The 26,797-nt window shown below is 52.0% G+C and overlaps 1 protein-coding gene across 1 annotated transcript in view; it reads left to right on the top strand.

Annotated features, from left to right (window-relative positions):
* LOC135573596 (disintegrin and metalloproteinase domain-containing protein 12-like) overlaps nt 1-26,797 on the top strand; it is a 308,097-nt gene that overhangs the window by 251,599 nt on the left and 29,701 nt on the right. The window contains 4 exon segments of the mRNA XM_065022859.1: nt 19,704-19,793; nt 20,675-20,870; nt 23,767-23,875; nt 26,721-26,797. The exon segment at nt 26,721-26,797 is cut by the window's right edge and continues 122 nt beyond it. Of these exon segments, the coding sequence (XP_064878931.1) occupies nt 19,704-19,793; nt 20,675-20,870; nt 23,767-23,875; nt 26,721-26,797 (472 nt within the window).

Genomic DNA, 26,797 nt, shown 5'->3' with positions numbered 1-26,797 from the left:
TTGTCCTCAAAGCGGGCAAAAAAGTTATTTAGTCTGCCTGGGAGCAAGACATCCTGGTCCGTGACTGGGCTGGGTTTCTTCTTGTAGTCCGTGATTGACTGTAGACCCTGCCACATGCCTTTTGTGTCTGAGCCATTGAATTGAGATTCCACTTTGTCTCTGTACTGACGCTTAGCTTGTTTAATAGCCTTGCGGAGGGAATAGCTGCATTGTTTATATTCGGACATGTTACCAGACACCTTGCCCTGATTAAAAGCAGTGGTTCGCGCTTTCAGTTTCACGCGAATGCTGCCATCAATCCACGGTTTCTGGTTTGGGAATGTTTTTATCGTTGCTATGGGAACGACATCTTCGACGCACGTTCTAATGAACTCGCACACCGAATCAGCGTATTCGTCAATATTTCCATCTGACGCAATACGAAACATGTCCCAGTCCACGTGATGGAAGCAGTCTTGGAGTGTGGAGTCAGCTTGGTCTGACCAGCGTTGGACAGACCTCAGCGTGGGAGCCTCTTGTTTTAGTTTCTGCCTGTAGGCAGGGATCAGCAAAATGGAGTCGTGGTCAGCTTTTCCGAAAGGGGGCGGGGCAGGGCCTTATATGCGTCGCGGAAGTTAGAGTAACAATGATCCAAGGTTTTACCACCCCTGGTTGCGCAATCGATATGCTGGTAAAATTTAGGGAGTCTTGTTTTCAGATTAGCTTTGTTAAAATCCCCAGCTACAATGAATGCAGCCTCCGGATAAATGGTTTCCAGTTTGCAAAGAGTTAAATAAAGTTCGTTCAGAGCCATCGATGTGTCTGCTTGGGGGGATATATACGGCTGTGATTATAATCGAGGAGAATTCTCTTGGAAGATAATGCGGTCTACATTTGATTGTGAGGAATTCTAAATCAGGTGAACAGAAGGATTTGAGTTCCTGTATGTTTCCTTCATCACACCATGTCTCGTTAGTCATGAGGCATACGCCCCCGCCACTCTTCTTACCAGAAAGATGTTTGTTTCTGTCGGCGCGATGCGTGGAGAAACCCGTTGGCTGCACCGCAACGGATAGCGTCTTCCCAGTAAGCCATGTTTCTGTGAAGCAGAGAACGTTGCAGTCTCTGATGTCCCTCTGGAATGCTACCCTTGCTCGGATTTCGTCAACCTTGTTGTCAAGAGACTGGACATTGGCAAGAAGAATGCTGGGGAGTGGTGCGCGATGTGCCCTTTTTCGGAGTCTGACCAGAACACCGCCTCGTTTCCCTCTTTTTCGGAGTCGTTTCCTTGGGTCGCTGCATGCGATCCATTCCGTTGTCCTGTTTGTAAGGCAGAACACCGGATCCGCGTCGCGGAAAACATATTCTTGGTCGTACTGATGGTGAGTTGGCGCTGATCTTATATTCAGTAGTTCTTCTCGACTGTATGTAATGAAACCTAAGATGACCTGGGGTACTAATGTAAGAAATAACACGTAAAAAAAACAAAAAACTGCATAGTTTCCTAGGAACGCGAAGCGAGGCGGCCATCTCAGTCGGCGCCGGAAGTAGAAGTGCCACTACTGCCCTGAGCCAAGCTGAACCAAGCCACTACTGCCCTGAGCCAAGCTGAACTAAACCACTACTGCCCTGAGCCAAGCTGAACCAAGCCACTACTGCCCTGAGCCAAGCTGAACCAAACCACTACTGCCCTGAGCCAAGCTGAACCAAGCCACTACTGCCCTGAGCCAAGCTGAACCAAACCACTACTGCCCTGAGCCAAGCTGAACCAAACCATTACTGCCCTGAGCCAAGCTGAACCAAACCGTTACTGCCCTGAGCCAAGCTGAACCAAGCCACTACTGCCCTGAGCCAAGCTGAACTAAACCACTACTGCCCTGAGCCAAGCTGAACCAAGCCACTACTGCCCTGAGCCAAGCTGAACCAAACCACTACTGCCCTGAGCCAAGCTGAACCAAGCCACTACTGCCCTGAGCCAAGCTGAACCAAGCCACTACTGCCCTGAGCCAAGCTGAACCAAAGCATTACTGCCCTGAGCAAAGCTGAACCAAACCATTACTGCCCTGAGCCAAGCTGAACCAAACCATTACTGCCCTGAGCCAAGCTGAACCAAACCACTACTGTTCTGAGCCAAGCAGAACCAAGCCACTACTGCCCTGAGCCAAGCTGAACCAAACCACTACTGCCCTGAGCCAAGCTGAACCAAACCATTACTGCCCTGAGCCAAGCTGAACCAAACCATTACTGCCCTGAGCCAAGCTGAACCAAGCCACTACTGCCCTGAGCCAAGCTGAACTAAACCACTACTGCCCTGAGCCAAGCTGAACCAAGCCACTACTGCCCTGAGCCAAGCTGAACCAAACCACTACTGCCCTGAGCCAAGCTGAACCAAGCCACTACTGCCCTGAGCCAAGCTGAACCAAGCCACTACTGCCCTGAGCCAAGCTGAACCAAAGCATTACTGCCCTGAGCAAAGCTGAACCAAACCATTACTGCCCTGAGCCAAGCTGAACCAAACCATTACTGCCCTGAGCCAAGCTGAACCAAACCACTACTGTTCTGAGCCAAGCAGAACCAAGCCACTACTGCCCTGAGCCAAGCTGAACCAAGCCGCTACTGTTTTGAGCCAAGCTGAACCAAGCCACTACTGTTCTGAGCCAAGCTGAACCAAACCACTACTGCCCTGAGCCAAGCTGAACCAAGCCACTACTGCCCTGAGCCAAGCTGAACTAAACCACTACTGCCCTGAGCCAAGCTGAACCAAACCACTACTGCCCTGAGCCAAGCTGAACCAAGCCACTACTGCCCTGAGCCAAGCTGAACCAAACCACTACTGCCCTGAGCCAAGCTGAACCAAGCCACTACTGCCCTGAGCCAAGCTGAACCAAACCACTACTGCCCTGAGCTGAACCAAACCACTACTGCCCTGAGCCAAGCTGAACCAAGCCACTACTGCCCTGAGCCAAGCTGAACCAAACCACTACTGCCCTGAGCCAAGCTGAACCAAGCCACTACTGCCCTGAGCCAAGCTGAACCAAACCACTACTGCCCTGAACCAAACCAAGCTGAACCAAGCCACTACTGCCCTGAGCCAAGCTGAACCAAACCACTACTGCCCTGAGCCAAGCTGAACCAAACCACTACTGCCCTGAGCCAAGCTGAACCAAACCACTACTGCCCTGAGCCAAGCTGAACCAAACCACTACTGCCCTGAGCCAAGCTGAACCAAACCACTACTGCCCTGAGCCAAGCTGAACCAAGCCACTACTGCCCTGAGCCAAGCTGAACCAAACCACTACTGCCCTGAGCCAAGCTGAACCAAACCATTACTGCCCTGAGCCAAGCTGAACCAAACCATTACTGCCCTGAGCCAAGCTGAACCAAACCACTACTGCCCTGAGCCAAGCTGAACCAAACCACTACTGCCCTGAGCTGAACCAAACCATTACTGCTGAGCCAAAACCAAACCATTACTGCCCTGAGCCAAGCTGAACCAAGCCACTACTGTTCTGAGCCAAGCTGAACCAAACCACTACTGCCCTGAGCCAAGCCGAACCAAACCACTACTGCCCTGAGCCAAGCTGAACCAAACCACTACTGCCCTGAGCCAAGCTGAACCAAGCCACTACTGCCCTGAGCCAAGCTGAACCAAACCACTACTGCCCTGAGCCAAGCTGAACTACACCACGACAGCCCTGAGCCAAGCTGAACTAAACCACTATTGCCCTAAGCCAAGCTGAACCAAACCACTACTGCCCTGCCTGAGCTAAGCTGAACCAAACCATTACTGCCCTGAGCCAAGCTGAACCAAACCATTACTGCCCTGAGCCAAGCTGAACCAAACCACTACTGTTCTGAGCCAAGCTGAACCAAACCATTACTGCCCTGAGCCAAGCTGAACCAAACCATTACTGCCCTGAGCCAAGCTGAACCAAACCACTACTGTTCTGAGCCAAGCTGAACCAAACCACTACTGCCCTGAGCCAAGCTGAACCAAACCATTACTGCCCTGAGCCAAGCTGAACCAAACCACTACTGCCCTGAGCCAAGCTGAACCAAGCCACTACTGCCCTGAGCCAAGCTGAACCAAACCACTACTGCCCTGAGCCAAGCTGAACTGTTCAAACCAAACCACTACTGTTCTGAGCCAAGCTGAACCAAACCACTACTGCCCTGAGCCAAGCTGAACCAAACCACTACTACCCTGAGCCAAGCTGAACCAAACCACTACTGCCCTGAGCCAAGCTGAACCAAGCCATTACTGCCCTGAGCCAAGCTGAACCAAACCACTACTGCCCTGAGCCAAGCTGAACCAAACCACTACTGTTCTGAGCCAAGCTGAACCAAGCCACTACTGTTCTGAGCCAAGCTGAACCAAACCACTACTGCCCTGAGCCAAGCTGAACCAAACCACTACTGCCCTGCCTGAGCCAAGCTGAACCAAACCATTACTGCCCTGAGCCAAGCTGAACTAAACCACTACTGCCCTGAGCCAAGCTGAACTACACCACGACAGCCCTGAGCCAAGCTGAACTAAACCACTATTGCCCTAAGCCAAGCTGAACCAAACCACTACTGCCCTGCCTGAGCTAAGCTGAACCAAACCATTACTGCCCTGAGCCAAGCTGAACCAAACCATTACTGCCCTGAGCCAAGCTGAACCAAACCACTACTGCCCTGAGCCAAGCTGAACTACACCACGACAGCCCTGAGCCAAGCTGAACTAAACCACTATTGCCCTAAGCCAAGCTGAACCAAACCACTACTGCCCTGCCTGAGCTAAGCTGAACCAAACCATTACTGCCCTGAGCCAAGCTGAACCAAACCATTACTGCCCTGAGCCAAGCTGAACCAAACCACTACTGTTCTGAGCCAAGCTGAACCAAACCATTACTGCCCTGAGCCAAGCTGAACCAAACCATTACTGCCCTGAGCCAAGCTGAACCAAACCACTACTGTTCTGAGCCAAGCTGAGCCAAGCCACTACTGCGCTGAGCCAAGCTGAACCAAACCATTACTGCCCTGAGCCAAGCTGAACCAAGCCATTACTGCCCTGAGCCAAGCTAAACCAAGCCACTATTGCCCTGAGCCAAGCTGAACCAATCCACTACTGCCCTGAGCCAAGCTAAACCAAACCACTACTGCCCTGAACCAAGCCACTACTGCCCTGAGCCAAGCTGAACCAAGCCACTACTGCCCTGAGCCAAGCTGAACCAAGCCACTACTGCCCTGAGCCAAGCTGAACCAAAGCATTACTGCCCTGAGCAAAGCTGAACCAAGCCACTACTGCCCTGAGCCAAGCTGAACCAAACCATTACTGCCCTGAGCCAAGCTGAACCAAACCACTACTGTTCTGAGCCAAGCTGAACCAAACCACTGCCCTGAGCCAAGCTGAACCAAACCACTACTGCCCTGAGCCAAGCTGAACCAAACCACTACTGCCCTGAGCCAAGCTGAACCAAACCACTACTGCCCTGAGCCAAGCTGAACCAAGCCACTACTGCCCTGAGCCAAGCTGAACCAAACCATTACTGTCCTGAGCCAAGCTGAACCAAACCACTACTGCCCTGAGCCAAGCTGAACCAAACCATTACTGCCCTGAGCCAAGCTGAACCAAACCACTACTGCCCTGAGCCAAGCTGAACCAAACCACTACTGCCCTGAGCCAAGCTGAACCAAACCACTACTGCCCTGAGCCAAGCTGAACCAAACCACTACTGCCCTGAGCCAAGCTGAACCAAGCCACTACTGCCCTGAGCCAAGCTGAACCAAGCCACTACTGCCCTGAGCCAAGCTGAACCAAAGCACTACTGCCCTGAGCCAAGCTGAACCAAGCCACTACTGCCCTGAGCCAAGCTGAACCAAACCACTACTGCCCTGAGCCAAGCTGAACCAAACCACTACTGCCCTGAGCCAAGCTGAACCAAACCACTACTGCCCTGAGCCAAGCTGAACCAAACCATTACTGCCCTGAGCCAAGATGAACCAAACCATTACTGCCCTGAGCCAAGCTGAACCAAACCACTACTGTTCTGAGCCAAGCTGAACCAAGCCACTACTGCCCTGAGCCAAGCTGAACCAAACCATTACTGCCCTGAGCCAAGCTGAACCAAGCCATTACTGCCCTGAGCCAAGCTGAACCAAGCCACTACTGCCCTGAGCCAAGCTGAACCAATCCACTACTGCCCTGAGCCAAGCTGAACCAAACCACTACTGCCCTGAGCCAAGCTGAACCAAGCCACTACTGCCCTGAGCCAAGCTGAACCAAGCCACTACTGCCCTGAGCCAAGCTGAACCAAGCCACTACTGCCCTGAGCCAAGCTGAACCAAAGCATTACTGCCCTGAGCAAAGCTGAACCAAACCATTACTGCCCTGAGCCAAGCTGAACCAAACCACTACTGCCCTGAGCCAAGCTGAACCAAGCCACTACTGCCCTGAGCCAAGCTGAACCAAGCCGCTACTGTGCCCTGAGCCAAGCTGAACCAAAGCATTACTGCTGAGCCAAGATGAACCAAACCATTACTGCCCTGAGCCAAGCTGAACCAAACCACTACTGTTCTGAGCCAAGCTGAACCAAGCCACTACTGCCCTGAGCCAAGCTGAACCAAACCATTACTGCCCTGAGCCAAGCTGAACCAAACCACTACTGCCCTGAGCCAAGCTGAACCAAACCACTACTGCCTGAGCCAAGCTGAACCAAGCCACTACTGCCCTGAGCCAAGCTGAACTAAACCACTACTGCCCTGAGCCAAGCTGAACCAAACCACTACTGCCCTGAGCCAAGCTGAACCAAACCACTACTGCCCTGAGCCAAGCTGAACCAAACCACTACTGCCCTGAGCCAAGCTGAACCAAACCACTACTGCCCTGAGCCAAAGCTGAACCAAACCATTACTGCCCTGAGCCAAGCTGAACCAAACCATTACTGCCCTGAGCCAAGCTGAACCAAACCACTACTGCCCTGAGCCAAGCTGAACCAAACCATTACTGCCCTGAGCCAAGCTGAACCAAACCACTTACTGCCCTGAGCCAAGCTGAACCAAACCACTACTGCCCTGAGCCAAGCTGAACCAAACCACTACTGCCCTGAGCCAAGCTGAACCAAACCATTACTGCCCTGAGCCAAGCTGAACCAAACCATTACTGCCCTGAGCCAAGCTGAACCAAACCACTACTGTTCTGAGCCAAGCTGAACTACACCACGACTGCCCTGAGCCAAGCTGAACTAAACCACTACTGCCCTGAGCCAAGCTGAACCAAACCACTACTGCCCTGCCTGAGCCAAGTTGAACCAAACCATTACTGCCCTGAGCCAAGCTGAACTAAACCACTACTGCACTGAGCCAAGCTGAACTACACCACGACAGCCCTGAGCCAAGCTGAACCAAACCATTACTGCCCTGAGCCAAGCTGAACCAAACCATTACTGCCCTGAGCCAAGCTGAACCAAACCACTACTGTTCTGAGCCAAGCTGAACCAAACCACTACTGCCCTGAGCCAAGCTGAACCAAACCACTACTGCCCTGAGCCAAGCTGAACCAAGCCATTACTGCCCTGAGCCAAGCTGAACCAAGCCACTACTGCCCTGAGCCAAGCTGAACCAAACCACTACTGCCCTGAGCCAAGCTGAACCAAACCACTACTGCCCTGAGCCAAGCTGAACCAAGCCATTACTGCCCTGAGCCAAGCTGAACCAAGCCACTACTGCCCTGAGCCAAGCTGAACCAAGCCACTACTGCCCTGAGCCAAGCTGAACCAAAGCCATTACTGCCCTGAGCCAAGCTGAACCAAACCACTACTGCCCTGAGCCAAGCTGAACCAAACCACTACTGCCCTGAGCCAAGCTGAACCAAACCACTACTGCCCTGAGCCAAGCTGAACCAAACCACTACTGCCCTGAGCCAAGCTGAACCAAAGCATTACTGCCCTGAGCCAAGCTGAACCAAACCATTACTGCCCTGAGCCAAGCTGAACCAAACCACTACTGCCCTGAGCCAAGCTGAACCAAGCCACTACTGCCCTGAGCCAAGCTGAACCAAGCCACTACTGCCCTGAGCCAAGCTGAACCAAACCATTACTGCCCTGAGCCAAGCTGAACCAAACCACTACTGCCCTGAGCCAAGCTGAACCAAACCACTACTGCCCTGAGCCAAGCTGAACCAAACCACTACTGCCCTGAGCCAAGCTGAACCAAACCATTACTGCCCTGAGCCAAGCTGAACCAAGCCACTACTGCCCTGAGCCAAGCTGAACCAAACCACTACTGCCCTGAGCCAAGCTGAACCAAACCACTACTGCCCTGAGCCAAGCTGAACCAAGCCACTACTGCCCTGAGCCAAGCTGAACCAAACCACTACTGCCCTGAGCCAAGCTGAACCAAGCCACTACTGCCCTGAGCCAAGCTGAACCAAACCACTATTACCCCCTGAGCCAAGCTGAACCAAACCATTACTGCCCTGAGCCAAGCTGAACCAAACCATTACTGCCCTGAGCCAAGCTGAACCAAACCACTACTGTTCTGAGCCAAGCTGAACCAAACCACTACTGCCCTGAGCCAAGCTGAACCAAACCATTACTGCCCTGAGCCAAGCTGAACCAAACCATTACTGCCCTGAGCCAAGCTGAACCAAGCCACTATGCCCTGAGCCAAGCTGAACCAATCCACTACTGCCCTGAGCCAAGCTGAACCAAACCACTACTGCCCTGAGCCAAGCTGAACCAAACCACTACTGCCCTGAGCCAAGCTGAACCAAGCCACTACTGCCCTGAGCCAAGCTGAACCAAGCCACTACTGCCCTGAGCCAAGCTGAACCAAACCACTACTGCCCTGAGCCAAGCTGAACCAAGCCACTACTGCCCTGAGCCAAGCTGAACCAAACCACTACTGCCCTGAGCCAAGCTGAACCAAGCCACTACTGCCCTGAGCCAAGCTGAACCAAGCCACTACTGCCCTGAGCCAAGCTGAACCAAGCCACTACTGTTCTGAGCCAAGCTGAACCAAACCACTACTGCCCTGAGCCAAGCTGAACCAAACCACTACTACCCTGAGCCAAGCTGAACCAAACCACTACTGCCCTGAGCCAAGCTGAACCAAACCACTACTGCCCTGAGCCAAGCTGAACTAAACCACTACTGCCCTGAGCCAAGCTGAACCAAACCACTACTGCCCTGCCTGAGCCAAGCTGAACCAAACCATTACTGTCCTGAGCCAAACTGAACTAAACCACTACTGCCCTGAGCCAAGCTGAACCAAACCATTACTGCCCTGAGCCAAGCTGAACCAAACCACTACTGCCCTGAGCCAAGCTGAACTACACCACGACAGCCCTGAGCCAAGCTGAACTAAACCACTATTGCCCTAAGCCAAGCTGAACCAAACCACTACTGCCCTGAGCCAAGCTGAACCAAACCACTACTGCCCTGAGCCAAGCTGAACCAAACCACTACTGCCCTGAGCCAAGCTGAACTAAACCACTACTGCACTGAGCCAAGCTGAACTACACCACTACTGCCCTGAGCCAAGCTGAACCAAACCATTACTGCCCTGAGCCAAGCTGAACCAAACCATTACTGCCCTGAGCCAAGCTGAACCAAACCACTACTGTTCTGAGCCAAGCTGAACCAAACCATTACTGCCCTGAGCCAAGCTGAACCAAACCATTACTGCCCTGAGCCAAGCTGAACCAAACCACTACTGTTCTGAGCCAAGCTGAGCCAAGCCACTACTGCGCTGAGCCAAGCTGAACCAAACCATTACTGCCCTGAGCCAAGCTGAACCAAGCCATTACTGCCCTGAGCCAAGCTAAACCAAGCCACTATTGCCCTGAGCCAAGCTGAACCAATCCACTACTGCCCTGAGCCAAGCTAAACCAAACCACTACTGCCCTGAGCCAAGCTGAACCAAGCCACTACTGCCCTGAGCCAAGCTGAACCAAGCCACTACTGCCCTGAGCCAAGCTGAACCAAGCCACTACTGCCCTGAGCCAAGCTGAACCAAAGCATTACTGCCCTGAGCAAAGCTGAACCAAGCCACTACTGCCCTGAGCCAAGCTGAACCAAACCACTACTGCCCTGAGCCAAGCTGAACCAAGCCACTACTGCCCTGAGCCAAGCTGAACCAAGCCGCTACTGCCCTGAGCCAAGCTGAACCAAAGCCATTACTGCCCTGAGCCAAGATGAACCAAACCATTACTGCCCTGAGCCAAGCTGAACCAAACCACTACTGCCCTGAGCCAAGCTGAACCAAGCCACTACTGCCCTGAGCCAAGCTGAACCAAACCATTACTGCCCTGAGCCAAGCTGAACCAAGCCACTACTGCCCTGAGCCAAGCTGAACTAAACCACTACTGCCCTGAGCCAAGCTGAACCAAGCAACTACTGCCCTGAGCCAAGCTGAACCAAACCACTACTGCCCTGAGCCAAGCTGAACCAAACCATTACTGCCCTGAGCCAAGCTGAACCAAACCACTACTGCCCTGAGCCAAGCTGAACCAAACCATTACTGCCCTGAGCCAAGCTGAACCAAACCACTACTGTTCTGAGCCAAGCTGAACCAAACCATTACTGCCCTGAGCCAAGCTGAACCAAACCATTACTGCCCTGAGCCAAGCTGAACCAAACCACTACTGTTCTGAGCCAAGCTGAGCCAAGCCACTACTGCGCTGAGCCAAGCTGAACCAAACCATTACTTCCCTGAGCCAAGCTGAACCAAGCCATTACTGCCCTGAGCCAAGCTAAACCAAGCCACTATTGCCCTGAGCCAAGCTGAACCAATCCACTACTGCCCTGAGCCAAGCTAAACCAAACCACTACTGCCCTGAGCCAAGCTGAACCAAGCCACTACTGCCCTGAGCCAAGCTGAACCAAGCCACTACTGCCCTGAGCCAAGCTGAACCAAGCCACTACTGCCCTGAGCCAAGCTGAACCAAAGCCACTACTGCCCTGAGCCAAGCTGAACCAAGCCACTACTGCCCTGAGCCAAGCTGAACCAAACCACTACTGCCCTGAGCCAAGCTGAACCAAGCCACTACTGCCCTGAGCCAAGCTGAACCAAGCCGCTACTGCCCTGAGCCAAGCTGAACCAAAGCATTACTGCCCTGAGCCAAGCTGAACCAAACCATTACTGCCCTGAGCCAAGCTGAACCAAACCACTACTGTTCTGAGCCAAGCTGAACCAAGCCACTACTGCCCTGAGCCAAGCTGAACCAAACCATTACTGCCCTGAGCCAAGCTAAACCAAGCCACTATTGCCCTGAGCCAAGCTGAACCAAACCACTACTGCCCTGAGCCAAGCTAAACCAATCCACTACTGCCCTGAGCCAAGCTGAACCAAACCACTACTGCCCTGAGCCAAGCTGAACCAAGCCACTACTGCCCTGAGCCAAGCTGAACCAAGCCACTACTGCCCTGAGCCAAGCTGAACCAAGCCACTACTGCCCTGAGCCAAGCTGAACCAAAGCATTACTGCCCTGAGCAAAGCTGAACCAAACCATTACTGCCCTGAGCCAAGCTGAACCAAACCACTACTGCCCTGAGCCAAGCTGAACCAAGCCACTACTGCCCTGAGCCAAGCTGAACCAAGCCGCTACTGCCCTGAGCCAAGCTGAACCAAAGCATTACTGCCCTGAGCCAAGATGAACCAAACCATTACTGCCCTGAGCCAAGCTGAACCAAACCACTACTGTTCTGAGCCAAGCTGAACCAAGCCACTACTGCCCTGAGCCAAGCTGAACCAAACCATTACTGCCCTGAGCCAAGCTGAACCAAACCACTACTGCCCTGAGCCAAGCTGAACCAAACCACTACTGCCCTGAGCCAAGCTGAACCAAACCACTACTGCCCTGAGCCAAGCTGAACTAAACCACTACTGCCCTGAGCCAAGCTGAACCAAACCACTACTGCCCTGCCTGAGCCAAGCTGAACCAAACCATTACTGCCCTGAGCCAAGCTGAACCAAACCACTACTGCACTGAGCCAAGCTGAACTACACCACGACAGCCCTGAGCCAAGCTGAACCAAACCATTACTGCCCTGAGCCAAGCTGAACCAAACCATTACTGCCCTGAGCCAAGCTGAACCAAACCACTACTGTTCTGAGCCAAGCTGAACCAAACCATTACTGCCCTGAGCCAAGCTGAACCAAACCATTACTGCCCTGAGCCAAGCTGAACCAAACCACTACTGCCCTGAGCCAAGCTGAACCAAACCACTACTGCCCTGAGCCAAGCTGAACCAAACCACTACTGCCCTGAGCCAAGCTGAACCAAACCATACTGCCCTGAGCCAAGCTGAACCAAACCACTACTGCCCTGAGCCAAGCTGAACCAAACCACTACTGCCCTGAGCCAAGCTGAACCAAACCACTACTGCCCTGAGCCAAGCTGAACCAAACCATTACTGCCCTGAGCCAAGCTGAACCAAACCATTACTGCCCTGAGCCAAGCTGAACCAAACCACTACTGCCCTGAGCCAAGCTGAACCAAACCACTACTGCCCTGAGCCAAGCTAAACCAAACCACTACTGCCCTGAGCCAAGCTGAACCAAACCATTACTGCCCTGAGCCAAGCTGAACCAAACCACTACTGTTCTGAGCCAAGCTGAACCAAGCCACTACTGCCCTGAGCCAAGCTGAACCAAACCATTACTGCCCTGAGCCAAGCTGAACCAAACCACTACTGCCCTGAGCCAAGCTGAACCAAACCATTACTGCCCTGAGCCAAGCTGAACCAAACCATTACTGCCCTGAGCCAAGCTGAACCAAACCACTACTGCCCTGAGCCAAGCTGAACCAAACCACTACTGTTCTGAGCCAAGCTGAACCAAGCCACTAGTGCCCTGAGCCAAGCTGAACCAAGCCATTACTGCCCTGAGCCAAGCTGAACTAAACCACTACTGCCCTGAGCCAAGCTGAACCAAACCACTACTGCCCTGAGCCAAGCTGAACCAAACCATTACTGTTCTGAGCCAAGCTGAACCAAACCATACTGCCCTGAGCCAAGCTGAACCAAGCCACTATTGCCCTGAGCCAAGCTGAACCAATCCACTACTGCCCTGAGCCAAGCTAAACCAAACCACTACTGCCCTGAGCCAAGCTGAACCAAGCCACTACTGCCCTGAGCCAAGCTGAACCAAGCCACTACTGCCCTGAGCCAAGCTGAACCAAGCCACTACTGCCCTGAGCCAAGCTGAACCAAAGCATTACTGCCCTGAGCAAAGCTGAACCAAGCCACTACTGCCCTGAGCCACGCTGAACCAAACCACTACTGCCCTGAGCCAAGCTGAACCAAGCCACTACTGCCCTGAGCCAAGCTGAACCAAGCCGCTACTGCCCTGAGCCAAGCTGAACCAAAGCATTACTGCCCTGAGCCAAGATGAACCAAACCATTACTGCCCTGAGCCAAGCTGAACCAAACCACTACTGTTCTGAGCCAAGCTGAACCAAGCCACTACTGCCCTGAGCCAAGCTGAACCAAACCATTACTGCCCTGAGCCAAGCTGAACCAAGCCACTACTGCCCTGAGCCAAGCTGAACTAAACCACTACTGCCCTGAGCCAAGCTGAACCAAGCAACTACTGCCCTGAGCCAAGCTGAACCAAGCCACTACTGCCCTGAGCCAAGCTGAACCAAGCCACTACTGCCCTGAGCCAAGCTGAACCAAGCCACTACTGCCCTGAGCCAAGCTGAACCAAAGCATTACTGCCCTGAGCAAAGCTGAACCAAACCATTACTGCCCTGAGCCAAGCTGAACCAAACCATTACTGCCCTGAGCCAAGCTGAACCAAACCACTACTGTTCTGAGCCAAGCTGAACCAAGCCACTACTGCCCTGAGCCAAGCTGAACCAAGCCACTACTGCCCTGAGCCAAGCCGAACCAAACCACTACTACCCTGAGCCAAGCTGAACCAAGCCACTAGTGCCCTGAGCCAAGCTGAACCAAGCCATTACTGCCCTGAGCCAAACTGAACTAAACCACTACTGCCCTCAGCCAAGCTGAACCAAACCATTACTGTTCTGAACCAAGCTCCACCAAACCACTACTGCCCTGAGCCAAGCTGAACTAAACCACTACTGCCCTGAGGCAAGCTGAACCAAACCACTACTGCCCTGCCTGAGCCAAGTTGAACCAAACCATTACTGCCCTGAGCCAAGCTGAACTAAACCACTACTGCACTGAGCCAAGCTGAACCAAACCATTACTGCCCTGAGCCAAGCTGAACCAAACCATTACTGCCCTGAGCCAAGCTGAACCAAACCACTACTGTTCTGAGCCAAGCTGAACCAAACCATTACTGCCCTGAGCCAAGCTGAACCAAACCATTACTGCCCTGAGCCAAGCTGAACCAAACCACTACTGTTCTGAGCCAAGCTGAGCCAAGCCACTACTGCGCTGAGCCAAGCTGAACCAAACCATTACTGCCCTGAGCCAAGCTGAACCAAGCCATTACTGCCCTGAGCCAAGCTAAACCAAGCCACTATTGCCCTGAGCCAAGCTGAACCAATCCACTACTGCCCTGAGCCAAGCTAAACCAATCCACTACTGCCCTGAGCCAAGCTAAACCAAACCACTACTGCCCTGAGCCAAGCTGAACCAAGCCACTACTGCCCTGAGCCAAGCTGAACCAAAGCATTACTGCCCTGAGCAAAGCTGAACCAAACCATTACTGCCCTGAGCCAAGCTGAACCAAACCATTACTGTTCTGAGCCAAGCTGAACCAAACCACTACTGCCCTGAGCCAAGCCGAACCAAACCACTACTACCCTGAGCCAAGCTGAACCAAGCCACTAGTGCCCTGAGCCAAGCTGAACCAAGCCATTACTGCCCTGAGCCAAGCTGAACTAAACCACTACTGCCCTGAGTCAAGCTGAACCAAACCACTACTGCCCTGAGCCAAGCTGAACCAAACCATTACTGTTCTGAGCCAAGCTGAACCAAACCACTACTGCCCTGAGCCAAGCTGAACTAAACCACTACTGCCCTGAGCCAAGCTGAACCAAACCACTACTGCCCTTCCTGAGCCAAGCTGAACCAAACCACTACTGCCCTGAGCCAAGCTGAACCAAACCACTACTGCCCTGAGCCAAGCTGAACCAAGCCACTACTGCCCTGAGCCAAGCTGAACCAAACCACTACTGCCCTGAGCCAAGCTGAACCAAGCCACTACTGCCCTGAGCCAAGCTGAACCAAGCCGCTACTGCCCTGAGCCAAGCTGAACCAAAGCATTACTGCCCTGAGCCAAGATGAACCAAACCATTACTGCCCTGAGCCAAGCTGAACCAAACCACTACTGTTCTGAGCCAAGCTGAACTAAACCACTACTGCCCTGAGCCAAGCTGAACCAAACCACTACTGCCCTGAGCCAAGCCGAACCAAACCACTACTACCCTGAGCCAAGCTGAACCAAGCCACTACTGCCCTGAGCCAAGCTGAACCAAACCACTACTGCCTTGAGCCAAGCTGAACCAAGCCACTACTGCCCTGAGCCAAGCTGAACTAAACCACTACTGCCCTGGGCCAAGCTGAACCAAACCACTACTGCCCTGAGCCAAGCTGAACCAAACCATTACTGTTCTGAGCCAAGCTGAACCAAACCACTACTGCCCTGAGCCAAGCTGAACCAAACCATTACTGTTCTGAGCCAAGCTGACCCAAACCACTACTGCCCTGAGGCAAGCTGAACCAAACCACTACTGCCCTGAGCAAAGCTGAACCAAACCACTACTGTTCCGAGCCAAGCTGAACCAAGCCACTACTGCCCTGAGCCAAGCTGAACCAAACCATTACTGCCCTGAGCCAAGCTGAACCAAACCACTACTGCCCTGAGCCAAGCTGAACCAAACCACTATTGCCCTGAGCCAAGCTGAACCAAACCATTACTGTTCTGAGCCAAGCTGAACCAAACCATTACTGCCCTGAGCCAAGCTGAACCAAACCATTACTGTTCTGAGCCAAGCTGACCCAAACCACTACTGCCCTGAGCCAAGCTGAACCAAACCTCTACTGCCCTGAGCAAAGCTGAACCAAACCACTACTGTTCCGAGCCAAGCTGAACCAAGCCACTACTGCCCTGAGCCAAGCTGAACCAAACCTCTACTGCCCTGAGCCAAGCTCAGGGGTAGAATGGGACAGGGATGGAATGGGACAGGGAGGGAATGGGACATGGATAGAATGGGACAGGGATAGAATGGGACAGGAGTGAAATGGGACAGGGTTAGAATGGGACATGGTTGGAATGGGACAGGGATGAAATGGGACAGGGATGGAATGGGACAGGGATGGATTGGGACAGGGATGGAATGATTCATAGTTCCTTATCACATGATCTAAACCCTGTTCCATTCTGTCATGATTCATAGTTCCTTATCACATGATGTGAACCCTGTTCCATTCTGTCACGATTCATAGTTCCTTATCACATGATGTGAACCCTGTTCCATTCTGTCCTGATTCATAGTTCCTTATCACATGATCTAAACCCTGTTCCATCCTGTCACGATTCATAGTTCCTTATCACATGTGAACCCCACACTGTGTGGGAGAAGAGAAGAGTAATTAACACAACTCTGAAAGGAAAGTGATACATAGCTGACAGCTCAAGCTGTCATTGTACCAATCAGCAGCTCTGGAACTCTGCACTCTACCAATCAGCAGCTCTGGAACCCTGCACTCTACCAATCAGCAGCTCTGGAACTCTGCACTCTACCAATCAGCAGCTCTGGAACTCTGCACTCTACCAATCAGCAGCTCTGGAACTCTGCACTCTACCAATCAGCAGCTCTGGAACTCTGCACTCTACCAATCAGCAGCTCTGGAACTCTGCACTCTACCAATCAGCAGCTCTGGAACTCTGCACTCTACCAATCAGCAACTCTGGAACCCTGTACTCTACCAATCAGCAGCTCTGGAACACTGTACTCTACCAACCAGCAGCTCTGGAACCCTGTATTGTACCAGTTTGGTTCCAGTCTGTTCTCTCCTCTGATCTGCTAGTACAATTCGGTTCCACTCTGTTCTCTCCTCTGATCTGCTAGTCCAGTTCGGTTCCACTCTGTTCTCTCCTCTGATCTGCTAGTCCAGTCCAGTTCGGTTCCACTCTGTTCTCTCCTCTGATCTGCTAGTCCAGTTCGGTTCCACCCTGTTCTCTCCCCTGATCTGCTAGTCCAGTTCGGTTCCACTCTGTTCTCTCCTCTGATCTGCTAGTCCAGTTCGGTTCCACTCTGTTCTCTCCTCTGATCTGCTAGTACAATTCGGTTCCACTCTGTTCTCTCCTCTGATCTGCTAGTCCAGTTCGGTTCCACTCTGTTCTCTCCTCTGATCTGCTAGTCCAGTTCGGTTCCACTCTGTTCTCTCCTCTGATCTGCTAGTCCAGTTCGGTTCCACTCTGTTCTCTCCTCTGATCTGCTAGTCCAGTCCAGTTCGGTTCCACTCTGTTCTCTCCTCTGATCTGCTAGTCCAGTTCGGTTCCACCCTGTTCTCTCCCCTGATCTGCTAGTCCAGTTCGGTTCCACTCTGTTCTCTCCTCTGATCTGCTAGTCCAGTTCGGTTCCACTCTGTTCTCTCCTCTGATCTGCTAGTCCAGTTCGGTTCCACTCTGTTCTCTCCTCTGATCTGCTAGTCCAGTTCGGTTCCACCTGTTCTCTCCCTGATCTGCTAGTTCCACTCTGTTCTCTCCTCTGATCTGCTAGTCCAGTTCGGTTCCACTCTGTTCTCTCCTCTGATCTGCTAGTCCAGTTCGGTTCCACTCTGTTCTCTCCTCTGATCTCTTCCACTCTGTTCTCTCCTCTGATCTGCTAGTCCAGTTCGGTTCCACTCTGTTCTCTCCTCTGATCTGCTAGTCCAGTTCGGTTCCACCTGTTCTCTCCCTGCTGATCTGCTAGTCCAGTTCGGTTCCACTCTGTTCCAGTTCGGTTCCACTCTGTTCTCTCCTCTGATCTGCTAGTCCAGTTCGGTTCCACCCTGTTCTCTCCCCTGATCTGCTAGTCCAGTTCGGTTCCACCCTGTTCTCTCCTCTGATCTGCTAGTCCAGTTCGGTTCCACTCTGTTCTCTCCTCTGATCTGCTAGTCCAGTCCCAGTTCTCTCCCCTGATCTGTTCCACTCTGTTCTCTCCTCTGATCTGCTAGTCCAGTCCAGTTCGGTTCCACCCTGTTCTCTCCCCTGATCTGCTAGTCCAGTTCGGTTCCACTCTGTTCTCTCCCCTGATCTGCTAGTCCAGTTCGGTTCCACTCTGTTCTCTCCTCTGATCTGCTAGTCCAGTTCGGTTCCACTCTGTTCTCTCCTCTGATCTGCTAGTCCAGTTCGGTTCCACCCTGTTCTCTCCCCTGATCTGCTAGTCCAGTTCGGTTCCACTCTGTTCTCTCCTCTGATCTGCTAGTCCAGTTCGGTTCCACTCTGTTCTCTCCTCTGATCTGCTAGTCCAGTTCGGTTCCACTCTGTTCTCTCCACAGAGGAGGAGGCAATGCCAACATGTTTTAATAATTCAGTCAATGATAGCAGGGTTCCAGAGCTGCTGATTGGTAGAGTGCAGGTTTCCAGAGCTGCTGATTGGTAGAGTGCAGAGTTTCAGAGCTACTGATTGGTCGAGTGATGGGTTCTGATAATGCATAATGTAGACCAGATGTCCATAGCTCCACTGTTCCACGGAGAATATGTTACATCAACGGGGACCTGGGACCGTGTTCCCTGTCCGAAGCTGTTGTTGAACAAATCCTTTCAGGACGTAACTCTACCTGACTGTCTGACCTCTGCCAGGGAGGAGAGGAGGAATATGATAGGACCTGGCCTGGGGTTCCCTCTGATAACGTTAGAGCTGTGCATGTGTTCTCAGATTACATCTAATCTGGGTGGTTTGTAAACCACTTCTTCCTCTCCTCTCCTTGCCTCTCCTCTCTCCCGCCACCTCTCCTCTCTCCCGCCACCTCTCCTCTCTCTCCCCACCTCTCTCTCCCCCCACCTCTCCTCTCTCTCCTCACCTCTCCTCTCTCTCCTCACCTCTCCTCTCTCCCATCTCCACCTCTCTCCTCTTCTCTCTCCATCCACCTCTCCTCTCTCTCCCCACCTCTGCTCTCTCTCCCCTTCTCTCCTCTCCTCTCTCTCCCCACCTCTCCTCTCTCTCCCCACCTCTCCTCTCTCTCCCCTCTCCCCTCCTCTCTCTCCCCTCTCCCCTCTCTCTCCTCTCCTCTCTCTCTCCTCTCTCCTCCTCTTTCTTCCCTCTCTCCTCTCTCTCCCCTCCCCTCTCTCTCTCCTCTCTCTCTCCCCACCTCTCTTCTCTCCCCCTCTCCTCTCCTCTCTCTCTCCTCTCTCCTCTCCTCTTTCTTCCCTCTCTCCTCTCTCTCCCCTCTTCCCCTCTCTCCTCTCCTCTCTCTCTCCCTCTCCCCCTCTCCCCTCCTCCCCCTCTCTCATCTCTCCTCTCTCTCCCCTCTCCCCCTCTCCCCTCTCCCCCTCTCTCATCTCTCCTCTCTCTCCCCTCTCCCCCTCTCCCCTCTCCCCCTCTCTCATCTCTCCTCTCTCTCCCTCTCCCCTCTCCCTCTCCCCCTCTCTCATCTCTCTCTCCTCCCCTCTCCCCTCTCCCCTCTCCCCCCTCTCATCTCTCTCCTCTCCCCTCTCTCTCCTCTCTCCCCTCTCTTTCTTCCCCCTCCCCCTCTCTCATCTCTCCCTCTCCCCCTCTCTCCCTCTCCCCCTCTCTCCCCTCTCCCCTCTCCCCCTCTCTCCTCTCCTCTCTCCAGGAGTGTATGAACCCGTGCTGTAACTCTACAACCTGTACTCTGAAGGGGGATGCTGTGTGTGCTCACGGACAGTGCTGTCATGACTGCCTGGTAGGAGACTGACTGACCGGCTGGCCAACAGCCCTCATTTAAACTCACATCTTCTTCAATCTTTATTTTCACTGGGAAGGGGCCCTGATACACACACACACACACACACAAGCACACACACACACACACACACACACACACACACACTAGGCTAGTTGTTTGATACTCTATAATCATATGTAATGGGTAGGGTTAGTAGTAGGTAAGCTGAGTAGTCTGTCCTCTACTGTTTCTCTTAGACTTCAGACCTCCATGCCTCTCAAGGTCTCACCTCCTTATCTGTCTGTGTGCCTGTCTATCTGCCCGCCTACCTGTCTGTCTTCCTGTGTGCCTGTCTATCTGCCCGCCTACCTGTCTGTCTGCCTGTGTGCCTGTCTGTCTGCCTGTGTGCCTGTCTGTCTGTCTGCCTGCCTGTCTATCTGCCTGTGTGCCTGTCTGCCTGCCTTTGTGCCTGTCTGTCTGCCCACCTACCTGTCTGTCTGCCTGTGTGCCTGTCTATCTGCCCACCTACCTGTCTGTCTGCCTGTGTGCCTGTCTGTCTGCCCGCCTACCTGTCTGTCTGCCTGTGTGCCTGTCTATCTGCCTGTGTGCCTGTCTATCTGCCCGCCTACCTGTCTGTCTGCCTGTGTGCCTGTCTGTCTGCCTGTGTGCCTGTCTATCTGCCCGCCTACCTGTCTGTCTGCCTGTGTGCCTGTCTATCTGCCTGTGTGCCTGTCTATCTGCCCGCCTACCTGTCTGTCTGCCTGTGTGCCTGTCTGTCTGCCTGTGTGCCTGTCTGTCTGCCTGTGTGCCTGTCTATCTGCCCACCTACCTGTCTGTCTGCCTGTGTGCCTGTCTGTCTGTCTGCCTGCCTGTCTATCTGCCCGCCTACCTGTCTGTAGCTGAAAGCAGCGGGAACCCCGTGCAGGGATTCCAGTAACTCATGTGACCTGCCAGAGTTCTGTACCGGCGCCAACCCCCATTGCCCTGCTAATGTGTACCTGCATGACGGGCACGCCTGTCACAACGTGGACGGACACTGCTACAACGGGATCTGCCAGACACACGAGCAGCAGTGCATCACTCTCTGGGGTCAGGGTGAGTAGAGAACAGGGTCTGATCACTCTCTGGGGCCAGGGTGGGTACAGAACAGGGTCTGATCACTTTCTGGGGTCAGGATGAGTAGAGAACAGGGTCTGATCACTCTCTGGGGTCAGGGTGAGTAGAGAACAGGGTCTGATCACTCTCTGGGGTCAGGGTGAGTAGAGAACAGGGTCTGATCACTCTCTGGGGCCAGGGTGAGTACAGAACAGGGTCTGATCACTCTCTGGGGCCAGGGTGAGTACAGAACCGGGTCTGATCACTCTCTGGGGTCAGGGTGAGTACAGAACAGGGTCTGATCACTCTCTGGGGTCAGGGTGAGTAGAGAACAGGGTCTGATCACTCTCTGGGGTCAGGGTGAGTAGAGAACAGGGTCTGATCACTCTCTGGGGTCAGGGTGAGTACAGAACAGGGTCTGATCACTCTCTGGGGTCAGGGTGAGTACAGAACAGGGTCTGATCACTCTCTGGGGTCAGGGTGAGTAGAGAACAGGGTCTGATCACTCTCTGGGGTCAGGGTGAGTACAGAACAGGGTCTGATCACTCTCTGGGGCCAGGGTGAGTACAGAACCGGGTCTGATCACTCTCTGGGGTCAGGGTGAGTACAGAACAGGGTCTGATCACTCTCTGGGGTCAGGGTGAGTAGAGCACAGGGTCTGATCACTCTCTGGGGCCAGGGTGAGTACAGAACAGGGTCTGATCACTCTCTGGGGCCAGGGTGAGTACAGAACAGGGTCTGATAACTCTCTGGGGCCAGGGTGAGTACAGAACAGGGTCTGATCACTCTCTGGGGCCAGGGTGAGTACAGAACAGGGTCTGATCACTCTCTGGGGTCAGGGTGAGTACAGAACAGGGTCTGATCACTCTCTGGGGCCAGGGTGAGTACAGAACCGGGTCTGATCACTCTCTGGGGTCAGGGTGAGTACAGAACAGGGTCTGATCACTCTCTGGGGTCAGGGTGAGTAGAGAACAGGGTCTGATCACTCTCTGGGGCCAGGGTGAGTACAGAACAGGGTCTGATCACTCTCTGGGGTCAGGGTGAGTACAGAACAGGGTCTGATCACTCTCTGGGGCCAGGATGAGTACAGAACAGGGTCTGATCACTCTCTGGGGCCAGGGTGAGTACAGAACAGGGTCTGATAACTCTCTGGGGCCAGGGTGAGTATAGAGCAGGGACGCAACATTCTGTTCACTCTCACACAAAAACTCCCAGGTTTACCAGACATCTTGGTGGGAAGACTCTTGTAAGTATCCCATGTGTAACTCTGTGTTGTTGTTTGTGTCGCACTGCTTTGCTGTATCTTGGCCAGGTCTCAGTTGTAAATGAGAACTTGTTTTTCAACTGGCCTACCTGGTTAAATAAAGGTGTTCTCAACTGGCCTACCTGGTTAAATAAAGGTTAAATTAATTAATTAATTAATTAAATTAAAATGTAGAAGTGAATAAGCAGCAAATCCAAAATGCTCCAACCAGAATTTCTGGAAAACCTGGGAATTTTGGGAAAATTACTGTCATTTTGCAAACCTTGTGGAGAGTGGAGTCCCCTACAGGTTGGGAGGGGAAACTGTTGTACAACACTGAGAGATGTTTCAGTCTGATTTCAGATTATTTTGCTGTTGTACAACACAGAGATGTTCTAGTCTGATTTCAGATTATTTTGCTGTTGTACAACTGAGAGATGTTTCAGTCTGATTTCAGATTATTTCGCTGTTGTACAACACTGAGAGATGTTCTAGTCTGATTTCAGATTATTTCACTGTTGTACAACACTGAGGGATGTTCCACTCTGAGTTCAGATTTCCCTAGCCTGGACTGCTGGCAACCTCTATACTTGTCTTCTTCTCAAAACACATGACGCAAGGTCCTAGGAGAGGAGCCTCGAATCCGCTCCTCCCCAACGGGTTTGAGAAGGAGGAGAGGAGCCTCGAATCCACTCCTCCCCAATGGGTTTGAGAAGGAGGAGAGGAGCCTCGAATCCGCTCCTCCCCAATGGGTTTGAGAAGGAGGAGAGGAGCCTCGAATCCGCTCCTCCCCAATGGGTTTGAGAAGGAGGAGAGGAGCCTCGAATCCGCTCCTCCCCAATGGGTTTGAGAAGGAGGAGAGGAGCCTCGAATCCGCTCCTCCCCAATGGGTTTGAGAAGGAGTTGAGGAGCCTCGAATCCGCTCCTCCCCAATGGGTTTGAGGAGGAGGTGACGAGCCTCGAATCCGCTCCTCCCCAATGGGTTTGAGAAGGAGGAGAGGAGCCTCGCTCCTCCCAATGGGTTTGATCCAATCCGCTCCTCCCCAATGGGTTTGAGAAGGAGGAGAGGAGCCTCGCTCCTCCCCAATGGGTTTGAGAAGGAGGAGAGGAGCTCCTCCTCCCCAATGGGTTTGAGAAGGAGGTGAGGAGCCTCGAATCCGCTCCTCCCCAATGGGTTTGAGAAGGAGGTGAGGAGCCTCGAATCCGCTCCTCCCCAATGGGTTTGAGAAGGAGGAGAGGAGCCTCGAATCCGCTCCTCCCCAATGGGTTTGAGAAGGAGGTGAGGAGCCTCTCCTCCCCAACGAATCCGCTCCCTCCTCAATGGGTTTGAGAAGGAGGTGAGGAACCTCGCTCCTCCCAATGGGTTTGAGAAGGAGGTGAGGAGCCTCCGCTCCTCCCCAATGGGTTTGAGAAGGAGGTGAGGAGCCTCGAATCCACTCCTTCCCAATGGGTTTGAGAAGGAGGTGAGGAGCCTCGAATCCGCTCCTCCCCAATGGGTTTGAGAAGGAGGTGAGGAGCCTCGAGGAGAGGAGGATGTGAGGAGAGGAGCCTCGAGGAGAGGAGGATTTGAGGAAACCACAGAAAGATGACATCAGATAAAGCCTGAGAAGTTACAGTCTGTCTCTGATGTTATATGTCCCCCATGTCTGATAGGAGCCAAGCCCGCCCCAGGGATCTGCTTTGAGAGAGTCAACTCGGCAGGAGATCCCTACGGGAACTGTGGGAAGGACTCCAGGGGATCCTTTGCCAAGTGTGAAGCTCCGTAAGACGACATACCAGTACACACATCCACTGTCTCACAGCATGTGCTGGTTTTTAAATAAAATGTGAAAAGAGGCCCCCCCTTGCATTTTATCTTATACTACAATGTGATTGGTTTATTTGACAACGTTATCGACCACTCGGGTCTTTAACAGGTGTGTGAGTAGTCGAAAACGTAGTCAAATAAAGGGTAACCACGACAACAACAGGAGACAAAAGGGTATAGAATTACCAGGCTGTACATCTTTTGAAGGGTAACCACGACAACAACAGGAGACAAAAGGGTATAGAATTACCAGGCTGTACATCTTTGAAAGGGTAACCACGACAACAACAGGAGACAAAAGGGTATAGAATTACCAGGCTGTACATCTTTGAAAGGGTAACCATGACAACAACAGGAGACAAAAGGGTATAGAATTACCAGGCTGTACATCTTTTGAAGGGTAACCACGACAACAACAGGAGACAAAAGGGTATAGAATTACCAGGCTGTACATCTTTGAAAGGGTCACCACGACAACAACAGGAGACAAAAGGGTATAGAATTACCAGGCTGTACATCTTTGAAAGGGTAACCATGACAACAACAGGAGACAAAAGGGTATAGAATTACCAGGCTGTACATCTTTGAAAGGGTAACCATGACAACAACAGGAGACAAAAGGGTATAGAATTACCAGGCTGTACATCTTTGAAAGGGTAACCATGACAACAACAGGAGACAAAAGGGTATAGAATTACCAGGCTGTACATCTTTGAAAGGGTAACCACGACAACAACAGGAGACAAAGGGGTATAGAATTACCAGGCCGAACAGGAGACAAAATGGAGAAAAAAGTGTCGGTCTTTAAATGAAGATGTGATGTCATAGTCTAGACTTTATTGAAACTGTTGAAATATTTAAATTAGCATTAAAAAGGGGGGGGGGTTTGTTCTTCTTAACGATCCCCTCTAATTGTTTTTAGACGACAGAGACATTAGTGTGTGTGTCCCAAATGGATTCCTATTTCCTGTTTAGTGCACTACTCTTTACCAGTGCCCAATGGCCCCTGCTCAAAAGCAGGGCACTAAACAAGGGAATAGGGTGCTATTCTGGGATGTTGACCTGAATCATTCATCAACGGTCTATTAATTGACTTAATTGCAGCAATGACAGAAAACTGGATGTGACTGGGATTGACTGAGACCCTTTACAATGAAAAACAAAGGAAAGAAGGGGGTTTCACAGCCAGTCTAATGTAGGACTGGGCTACAGTCTAATGTAGGACTGGGCTACAGTCTAATGTAGGACTGGGCTACAGCCACTCTTTCAGTCTAATGTAGGACTGGGCTACAATCTAATGTAGGACTGGGCTACAGCCACTCTTTCAGTCTAATGTAGGACTGGGCTACAGTCTAATATAGGACTGGGCTACAGCCACTCTTTCAGTCTAATGTAGGACTGGGCTACAGTCTAATGTAGGACTGGGCTACAGTCTAATGTAGTACTGGACTACAGCCACTCTTTCAGTCTAATGTAGGACTGGGTTACAGTCTAATGTAGTACTGGGCTACAGTCTAATGTAGGACTGGGCTACAGTCTAATGTAGGACTGGGCTACAGCCACTCTTTCTGTCTAATGTAGGACTGGGCTACAGCCACTCTTTCAGTCTAATGTAGGACTGGGCTACAGCCACTCTTTCAGTCTAATGTAGGACTGGGCTACAGCCACTCTTTCAGTCTGATTCTCTGCTGATATGAATGTCCCTGGAACTGGGGTAGAAAAGAGTCCTAACAACACAACAGAATCTAAACTGGGGTTGAAAAGAGTCCTGACAACACAACAGAACCTAAACTGGGGTTGAAAACAGCACAACAGAATCTAAAATGGGGTTGAAAGAGTCCTAACAGCACAACAGAACCTAAACTGGGGTTGAAAAGAGTCCTAACAACACAACAGAACCTAAACTGGGGTTGAAAAGAGTCCTAACACAACAGAACCTAAACTGGGGTTGAAAAGAGTCCTAACAACACAACAGAACCTAAACTGGGGTTGAAAAGAGTCCTAACACAACAGAACCTAAACTGGGGTTGAAAAGAGTCCTAACAACACAACAGAACCTAAACTGGGGTTGAAATGAGTCCTAACACAACAGAACCTAAACTGGGGTTGAAAAGAGTCCTAACAACACAACAGAACCTAAACTGGGGTTGAAAAGAGTCCTGACAACACAACAGAACCTAAACTGGGGTTGAAAAGAGTCCTAACACAACAGAACCTAAACTGGGGTTGAAAAGAGTCCTAACACAACAGAACCTAAACTGGGGTTGAAAAGAGTCCTAACACAACAGAACCTAAACTGGGGTTGAAAAGAGTCCTAACACAACAGAACCTAAACTGGGGTTGAAAAGAGTCCTAACAGCACAACAGAACACTGTGTAATAGTTACTGTAGTTCTAACAACACAGTAGTTACTGTAGTTCTAACAACACAGTAGTTACTGTAGTTCTAACAACACAGTAGTTACTGTAGTTCAGCGGCGTCAATGTCAATTCTGCAGTGTCTGCAGGTTTTCGCTCCTCCATTGTACTTGATTGATCAATTAAGGTCATTGATTAGTTTAAAAACTCCCCTTACCTGGTTGTCTAGGTCTTCATTTGATACAAATTGAAAGGAAATAACGAAATAACCAGCAGGCACACAGCCCTCCAGGAAATCATTTTGACACCACTGTTGTAGATGGTTGGAGAGAAAGTCAAGTTATTTCACAGCTAAGACTCTAGCTCCAGTAACAATGAAATGTCATTCAGGTGATATTGATTAATCTATTGATTAATGGGGTGTTGTTTGTTGTTGTTTACAGAGATGCTAAGTGTGGCAAAATACAATGTCAAGGAGGAGCCAACCGGCCAATAATAGGCACCAATGCCGTCTCCATAG

This window comes from Oncorhynchus nerka, linkage group LG10, assembly GCF_034236695.1.
Source record: "Oncorhynchus nerka isolate Pitt River linkage group LG10, Oner_Uvic_2.0, whole genome shotgun sequence".
NCBI lineage: Eukaryota > Metazoa > Chordata > Actinopteri > Salmoniformes > Salmonidae > Oncorhynchus > Oncorhynchus nerka.
The sequence above is the reverse complement of the archived record's forward strand: the minus strand, read 5'-3'. Positions and strand labels throughout refer to the sequence as shown.